Raw genomic sequence first — 8,767 nt, forward strand, 5'->3', positions numbered from 1 at the left:
TACTGTTGAGTAACAGGAATAGGAATAAGTATGAGAATTGCCTCCCATTTCAAGAGAACAAGAAATACGTCCCCTCTGTGTAGCACAGGGTGATCACTTATTTTATTTGGATAAAATAGAAGGTCTCTCTGTCTCAAACAGCTTGAATGAAGCCATTTATTACGGATTACTGAGAGTTAAATCTTTCCTCAACTCATTTTTCTTTATCTTTGGAGTGTGGGAAAGGTCAAATATTGTAGCTGTGTGAAAAGGACTACTCTTAGATAGAATGTTCCTAAGGTGTCAACAAGAAAACCTGGAAACTTTCCAAATTAAATGGTTCTGGCCTTTTCTTGCTGACTTCAGTCTGTATCCTGCTCTTTGAGTGTATTCTGTAGGGGTTTGGAGCTGGACATGAGTCAGCTCTGTGAATGTGTCCCCTGTCAGGCCCATGGTGAGAGGAACTACCACGTGTTTTATGAGCTGCTGGCTGGGCTGCCCATGGAGCAGAAGGAGGAGATGTACTTGCAAGAGGCAGAGTCTTACTTTTACCTGAATCAGGTGAGTGAGCTGAGGATGCTCTGCAGCAGCTGATGCAGTGAAATGGCCAAGACATCACTTCTGTTTGGGTAGTGAGACACTAACTTTGCTTCCCTGCTAATGTGTCCTTCAAAGGACATGCTAAAGTCTGCTCTGTTCCTTCCCACACCGAAGAAGCAATACCTTTTCTCTTCAGTGATTCTTTTCTCACCTTTCAGGCCCCTTCTGCTCCTAAGCAAAACATTTTAAAAAGGAGTCGTTGTGTAAACCCATGGCTCCATCGTGTGGTGAAAAAAATCCTTTCCTCGTTTCCTTTCCTTGCATTTGCACTTTATTGTGGGACTGCAAAGAATGGGGGATATTTCTTTCTAACTACTGCAAAAAACTTGCTTCATTGCCTGAGTCAACGGGTGCAAATTTTGAAACTCTGAAATGTACAGTTATTTAAGTTGGAAAATTGTTTGCTTACGTCAAGTCATAATCTTTGAAACAAGTTTTGTTTTTGTCTGATTGTGTTTTGGGAGGTTGTTTGTTTTGTTTGCTTGTTTGTTGGGGTTTTTTTGTTTTGTTTTCCACACTCAAAGAGTTCACAGAAGTAGCAAGAGATCTTTCCTATTTCAGCCGTGTGAGTCAGCTTTCCCAGGTGGGAGCAGCAGCTCTTCGCAGCAGCTGTGGTTGTGTGAGGAATCCTCGATGGTGATTGCTGTCATCTTGCCTTCAGGCAAGGAATGGACAAGTACCAATAATGACTCAAGGACGGAGGGCAATTAGGGGCCCATCCCTTGATGGGTGACGTTCCTGGCTGGCAAAGCGTTGTAAACCAAACGCTTCAAGGTGATAGTTAACAGGAATGTCTCGGTCGGCTGCAGAGAAAGAAAGGAAAAAAGATCAGATTATGCACAAAGAAGTTGGCAGAGACAGACAAAATCTCTCTTGGATCTTGGTGTTGGCCCAGGGGCTGCCTGGACCTCATCCTTGTCTCATTGGAATCTGAGAGTAGCTTGAAACTTTGATCAAAGAATGCCCTTGTACACAAACAGGTTCCACAGTCCCCCCCCAGCCTGACCCAGGATTTCTGTGAACTTTAGGGCTGTTGTTAGGAGTGTCCTGTAGAGATAAGCTCAAGAAGCAGAAACATGATAAGGTCGTGTTGTAGTGAAGCTCTGAGGCAGAGATGAGACAGGCTGTAACACAGGGTGGCTCTCTGGGTGCACAGATCCCCATTTGCCTTGACACATTAGGTCCTGGTACAATCTGGGGTGGTGATTCTGCCATGACTTATTTGGAGTCGATTCTGGCATCCCTTCTTCTCTCAAGCTGCACCCCAGCAGTGGGCAAGGGAGAGCTGGGGTGCTTGTACTGGAACCATAACAGAAACTTGGCATGTGAGGGCAAGAGAGATCTCACTCTCAAGAACTCCAGAGAGGAGAGAGACTGGTCCATCACAAACGCTGAGCTCCCACTAGTGGCGCCTTTGGTCTTTTTATTTCAGATTCCTCCAGTTCTTAAAACACTGAACTACAGTGAAGTTTGCTGCTGGTGGCTCAGCTCCAGCCTGGGGCAAAAGGGGCTGATCAGGATTATCTGTCCCTTTCCTCTCAGGGCAGAGCATGTGACATCCTGGGGAAGGAGGACAGTCAGGACTTTCTGGTCTTGGTGCAAGCTCTGGAGGGGATCTGCCTCTCTGAGGACCAGCTGAACTCCACCTGGGCTGTCCTGGCTGCCATTCTGCAGCTGGGGAACATCTGCTTTACCTCCTGCGAGGTACCTCACCCTGGGCAGCTTGGGAACGGGTTATGTGTGCTGAACGTTGCTGTTATCCCACGTGATGGGACCAGGGACATTATTCCTGACTGAAGATGACATCTTTTGAAGACTATTCTGTTCTTTTTATGTTGGGCTCTGAACTGACCTAGGCAGGGACAGAAATGGGAGGCAAGCAAAGGTCATTAGAGCTTGAGTGGCTCTTTGAGGAGCCAAAATAAACCTGGTGTCTTACCCGGGTTGTTTTTTGTTGTGACCAGCTCTGAGGTGCTGTTGAGAATATTGATACCAGTGGGATTTGTACTCCATCCACAGATGAATCTGTTGTTTTCTTTTGTTTAGAAAGAATCCTATGAACACGCTGCCATTGCCAGTGACACTGAGATCCAGATTGTGGCCAATTTGTTGTGTGTCTCAGCAGATTTCCTGCAAAGTGCTGTCACTCACCGTGTCACTGTGAGTACCTTCTTGGTGATTTCTTGTTCATCCTGAAGCACAGGATGTCCAATGCTCTGTCAACAGAAGGGCCACCATGAGAAGGCCCAAAATCTGGGAGGGAACAGGACAAGTAAAATGGTTAGAATGAGCTGAATCCCTCAAGGCAGATCTGTAAAGATGCCAGAACTCACACCCAGGAAGTCTCTTTGCTGACATGAGGTGGCTTCAGGCTTATCAGTCTGGCCAGCTGAGTTGCCCCCAGAAATGTGGCAGCAAAATTCTCGGTTTGCTTTGATACCTGGGTAAATTCTCAGGCCAAATAGGAAAAAAACCCAAACAATCAATTTGTTAGTTGGGTTGTTTTCCTTGTGGATTTAAAAAAAAAAAAAAAAAAAAAGGTGTATTTGTGAGTTAATAACAGTAAATTCTGGCTCTTTATGTATCCAGGTGACATCTTATGATCGGATCTTCATCCCTCTGTCTGTAGAAGGAGCCATCGATGCCAGGTGACTTCTGCTGTTGCCTGGGTTGGTGAGATGCTCCCAGGAGTCTTTGCAGTAATTGGTTTTACTGCCCTCTCCCCCTCAGGGACTCCATTGCCAAGACTCTGTACTACCTGCTTTTTGAGTGGCTGCTGCTGAGGATCAACGAGTGGTTGGCTCCCTGGGAATCAGACTGTGCCGTGGGAATTGTGGACATACATGGTTTTGAGGTTACTTTGCCTGTTCTTTTGCTGTGGTCTGGGCTGCGAGTGCTCATCAATGCCTCTGAGTTTTTTACTTAGGACTCCTGTTAAAATCTGTGTCTCAAGAAACAAGGGAATGAAAACAATGGAATATGTAGGTGGGGCTGTGCAGCCAAGAGATCTCTTCTTCTTCATGCTCCTTCACAGCTTGGCTTGCCTCTTGCTGTTCAGCCTAGTCAATAAACCAGGCTGAGAGCTTGCAGACGAGACAGAAGATGATTTGAACTTCTGTGGTTCATTCACACTGATCAGAACCAGCTGCCTGAACCAGCAGCTCAGCTCAGCACCAGCTGAGGCTGTGCAGCATTTACAGGAAGCCACAGGTCTGTGGCTGGGCTGGGTGTTGGAAAGGATTATCCTTTTCTGTCTTTGCAGGATCTTGGGTTGAACAGCTTGGAGCAGCTCTGCATCAACTTTGCCAACGAGCACCTCCAGCAGTTTTTCAGTCAGACTGTCATTGCCCAGGAAGAGGTAAATGGAATTCAGTGGAACCCCCACAACATGTTAAGGCAGCACATGTGGAATGAGATGAGGTGTTCTCAGATGAAGAGGATCCTTCAGCAGTGAATAGGAAGCTGAATGGACCCGGTCCTCTTAAGCAGTATCCATGGAATTCCAGTCCAAAGAGCCTATTCAATATTTTTACTAGTTCTGTGGTAAATTAAGGTAAAATTAAGAGAATGAGAGTTTGTTAGTGCATTGCTCCCTTTTGCAGGTTTTATAAGTGAGTTGGTCAGGATGAAGGATCCCAGACCTCAGCCAGTACTTTTAAAGCCTGTTTGGCTTCTTTGTAGCATTTTATGTACCATTTATGTACTGGGGATGAAAGTGTATTTGTCATATTTGTTGCCTTTTACAGTTCACTTTACCACTCTGCTTAGCAGCCTTCCTCTCTTAAATTAGGACAATCATTAGTGGCTTTAGAAGAAGTTTCATAAGACAGAACCAGATAATTCTAGGCAAGTTCCTAACAGCAGTGGAACACCAACTTCCTGATAAATGAACCAAATCCCTCTTGTTAACTCCCTCCATTTGCTCTTGTCTGCATGGCTGGATTTGGTCTTTAACATGCAGGAGGAATACAGCCAAGAGCAGTTAGCTTGGGTTCCTATTTCCAAGATGTACAGTGAGTCGTGCCTCGATTTCCTCACTGCAAAACCCCACGGCATCTTGTGCATCCTGGATGACCAGACATCACTGACTCAGGTGAGAAGCTCTTGGCCTCTCGTGTAATCCCTTTCACAGGGTGATTATGGTGAAGTTGTTATCCAGACTGAACAGCTACTGTGTCTGTACCAGTATTAGATGTTTTTTCCTTTGGTTTAACAGCAGCTTTTCAGTCTGTTGAATACATTGCAGCAGCAGGGAATATTTGTTATCTCCTTTACAGGCCACAGACCACACTTTCCTCCAAAAGTGTCACTACCATCATGGAAACAGCCCCTGGTACACCAAGCCCAAGCTGCCCTTGCCAGTGTTCACTGTGAAGCACTATGCAGGCCCTGTCACCTACCAGGTGAGCTGGCAGGGGCTCGGAGCAGCTGGAGCAATAGCCCAGCTTGGAGATAAGCTGTGGGTGCCCAGCTCCCAGTCCTGTGACCAAAACCCTCCCTTAGTAACTCCACATCCCTCTAGAGCATCAGTTTATCACAGATTAAGAGATTCTTATCAGGAGAAGCAATTTAGCTGCCTCTGGGCAGAAGCAAAATAGTTATTGACCTCAGTGACACAATAGCCTGCACTGCATGTCCCAGAGCCCTGGAAGTCCAGGAAAGCTATTGCTGCTGAAAAAAAGTGAGAGGTCAAAGCCTGCTGGGCAATGCGAAGGGAAGAGGAGCAATCCCTCCTAAAAGCAGAAGTCATTGTCCCCTCCACTCTTGGTGGCAGCAGGAAGAGCCAGCTTCATTCTCCAGGGCTTTCCTCTTGTTCCCCCAGTCAAGGTGTGTGTAAGAGGGGTGTTTGCCTGTCTGCCTGGTCTGACTGGTGCATTAAACCAGACTTTGCCTCTGCAGGTTCACAAGTTTCTTAATAAAAACCGTGACCAGCTGCATCCAGAGGTGCTGGACATCTTCTCTCAGAGCCGCCTCAAGGTACTGCAGTGGTTCAGGAGGAAGATCTCTGTTGCAGACACCTAAGGAGCCACTCATTGCTTTCACATGAGAAGCAGAAAGGTCCTGATCAGATGTCAGGAGAACCTGGAGAAAGCATGAAGAGTTCTGTTTTACTGAAGGACACTTGGGAATTGAGCAAGTTGTCTTTGCACATATTTGATGCATTTTATATAAAATGCACAGACTGCCTGAGGGTAGTTTCAGGTAGAAGAGATCATTCTTGCCTTGTAGTTCAGGGAATTTTGTTCATTTCTTTGTTTTTGCAGGTGGTGTCTCACATTTTCCAGAAGGCTAAAGCTGCCTATAGTCAGCAAAGGAAGCTGGGGCCGAGGGGCAAAGGGCTCAAGCCTCACACCTCCACACTGGTGTCCAAATTCCAGCAGTCTTTGCAGGACCTCACAGCCAAGCTGAGAAGGTGAGAGATGCTGTTGCACCCAGAAATGTGTGAAGTCCTTCAGGGTCAGCACAGAGAGGAGGGTGATCAAAGGTTCTTCCTTCTGTTTTCCAGGAGCCATGCCTTCTTCATTCGGTGCATCACCCCTAATCCCAAAAAGGTAGGGCAGCACCCTGAGCTCCTTATGGAGTACTTCTGTTCCTTGAAGTCTATTCTTCTCCAACAGCTCTCCTTTCACAGCTGGGATTTGAACTTCTTTGCTTCATTTGGTAGCTTGGGACTTTTCTTCCCCTTTCTCTGTCTCCCACCCTGCCCTGTGGCCGTGTGAGTTAACCCTGTGCTGGAGGAACAGAAGCCACTGTCATTTGGACACCAAACAGTGCATTGGATTTTGCATTCCATTGCTCAGAGATCATGGCAAGATCTAAACTCAGGACAGGACAACAGAAGGAGACCATTTCTAAACTCTCTGCCTTCTGCCTCCTTTATTTTATTTTTTATTTATTTATTTATTTATTGTTTTTTATTTTTCTTCTGCCTTATCTTCACAGCTGTCAAATATCTTTGATGTGGAGTATGTCACTTGTCAGCTGCGACATTCTGGGATACTGGAGGCTATCCACATCAGAAAGGAGGGATACCCCATCCGTCTTCCGTTCCAGAACTTCCTGGCCAGGTACAGGATTGGGATTCCCCAGCCACTCGGCCTTGGATGAACTTGTCAGCACACTTGTGATTTCTCTTCGGGCTCGAGTTACAGCCCTGGCTTCTGTCACATGGACACCTCATCTCCCAGGTATGGGCTCCTGGCTGGGCGAGGGCTCAGCTGCCTGGAGGAGAGAGAAGGCTGTGCAGCAGTGCTGGCTCGTGTGCTGGGGAACCCCTCGGACCTCTATCAGATTGGAGTAACAAAGGTGATGCCTACAGAGAACCCCATCTTAATCCACAGGCCCAGCCACCAATCCACTGGCTGGCAAGGCATGGAGATCCCAGGGAGAGGATATTTCATGCCTTGCCTTCTCATGCTTTGCCTCTCGTCTCAAGGAGGCATTTTTAGCATTTCAGATAAACAGGAGAATCTGGCTCCACATTGTTGTAGTAGCATGGCCAACTCCTTTGTACACCCAGCATTCCTTAATGGAGATCTGGGCTTCTCCCTTTGCTGTCTACTAACCTTCATCACTCCTTGATTCCTTGTCCTCCCCAAATGCATCCATCTCTGTCTCTGCACCTGTGCCTCCTGCTCTCCCCAGCTTCTGCAGCAGGAACCCTTAAAGGCTGCAAAGAGAGAAACCAGCAGCTTTTATTACTGCCCAGCTCTTAGAGAAGCTGCTGCTTCCCTCGTGGGTCAGCAGCTGCTGCCTTTGCCCAGGTGTTTCTGAAGGAGAAGGCCAGGCAGCTGCTGGAGCGACGATGGATCCAGAGGCAGAGCTGGGCTGTTGTTACTCTGCAGAGGAAATTCCGGTGCCTCCTTCACCGCAGACGCCTCCGTGTCCTCCAGGAGAAAGTCACAGTCATTCAGGCTCACTTCCGAGGCTACCAGGCAAGGTCAGGAGTCAAAGGCCAGGCCAGGAACAGCCCTTTGGCCCTGCCCAGGACAGCCAGGTGGGGATGTGCCTGGCCAGGCCCCTCCTCGTGTTGGCTCCTGGCCTGCTCTATGTGCGTGTGTGTTGCTGATGCTTCCCTCGTTAGCCAATTCTTCTCTTTTCTCATCCCTCTAGGAAGCGTTACAGGAGGCTGAAGAAGACTTTGGTGCAATTTAATACCATGATTTTAATCTCCAGACCTTTGATTCAAAGGAGGAAGCGCTGCCAGGTAACAACACTCTCCTCAGGACAAGGTATACGAAAGGAGCTATTTCTGCACTAAGCAGAGAGAGCTGGTGACTAAACAGAGAGGCCAGGGCAGGGGTGACTTTAGGAAGTTTATTGGAAACAATCCAGTGAGATGTCCTTCACTCTCTGACTGACACGAATGTAGTCAAATGAAGGACACACAGAGACCGGAGCCTTCTCTTCCTAGACAGCATTCAGAACTGGCAAAGTTAGTACAAACACAGCCTAGTTGTGTGTCTGTGACCTTCTCTGGGCTGCCCTACACCAGACTACAGCTGATTCCATCTGAGGTCTTCAGGGTTGCTGTTCTGCTCAAGCTATGAGGAGTCACTCACCTTGCTCTTTCAGTTGCCCAGTTCAATTTCTGGTATTTTCCCAGATGGTGACTGAAATGCAAGATTTTTTCAGTCCACAATGATCCTCCCATGATCCCTGAACAGCTACCTCAGACTGCTCAAGCCCTTAGCCTTTTGGAAATCAGATGGGGTGAGAACAGGATGGCAGCTTATTGAGAAGATGGAAAGTTGTGTGCAGGAGAGAGCCATGGTGTGTCAAATGTGTAGAATGTATTTTGCAGCACAAGTTATTAAAAGGAAAATAAAAATCACGAAATCAGACCATTTGTGCTTAGAGTAGCCACTAACATCCCCATCACTATCCCCATAACTACCAGCACTGCTGGCATGGCTAACAAAGGATGGGGAAGAGGGTAGAGAGGACAGTCATGGGAGCCTGCACAGGTGCCTTCTGCCATGCCATTCCCAGAACAGTGTGAGTTTCTATTCCGTTTTCTACCCTCCTACTTGGACAGGACCCAGGCTTCTTTCTCCCAGGTAACCACAACAGCACAGCTCCTTTGAATGCATTTCTGTTACTTCAGTGTTTGCTTGCCGAGGTCTCTGTACACACAGGAGCAACAACAAAGGTCTCAAAGTTCACCTGCTGCAAAGTTCCTCCTTTC

General features: G+C 47.4%; 1 protein-coding gene across 1 annotated transcript; it reads left to right on the forward strand.

Annotated features, from left to right (window-relative positions):
- Positions 1 to 259: 259 nt before the first annotated feature.
- LOC127475887 (unconventional myosin-XV-like) lies at positions 260 to 8,192 on the forward strand. Its single transcript, XM_051798082.1, has 13 exons — positions 260 to 540; positions 2,626 to 2,739; positions 3,169 to 3,227; positions 3,310 to 3,433; positions 3,842 to 3,937; positions 4,541 to 4,672; positions 4,857 to 4,982; positions 5,479 to 5,556; positions 5,844 to 5,992; positions 6,086 to 6,131; positions 6,523 to 6,647; positions 7,454 to 7,519; positions 8,186 to 8,192. Exons 1-13 carry the CDS (start codon positions 394 to 396, stop codon positions 8,190 to 8,192), a joined length of 1,269 nt encoding a protein of 422 aa, XP_051654042.1. The 5' UTR covers positions 260 to 393.
- The last annotated feature ends 575 nt before the right edge of the window (positions 8,193 to 8,767 follow it).

The sequence above is a fragment of the Manacus candei genome, unplaced genomic scaffold (assembly GCF_025592945.1).
Source record: "Manacus candei isolate 608988 ecotype Guabito, Panama unplaced genomic scaffold, ASM2559294v1 h1tg000047l, whole genome shotgun sequence".
Lineage (NCBI taxonomy): Eukaryota > Metazoa > Chordata > Aves > Passeriformes > Pipridae > Manacus > Manacus candei.

What these genes read in the sequence shown, in the direction of transcription:
- LOC127475887 (XM_051798082.1), top strand. Translation starts at nt 394, where the DNA reads ATGAGTCAGCTCTGTGAATGTGTCCCCTGTCAGGCCCATGGTGAGAGG. An exon ending in TGGACATACATGGTTTTGAG is followed by an intron (nt 3,434 to 3,841) that starts GTTACTTTGCCT and finishes CTGTCTTTGCAG; the next exon opens with GATCTTGGGTTGAACAGCTT. An exon ending in CTGTCATTGCCCAGGAAGAG is followed by an intron (nt 3,938 to 4,540) that starts GTAAATGGAATT and finishes TTTAACATGCAG; the next exon opens with GAGGAATACAGCCAAGAGCA.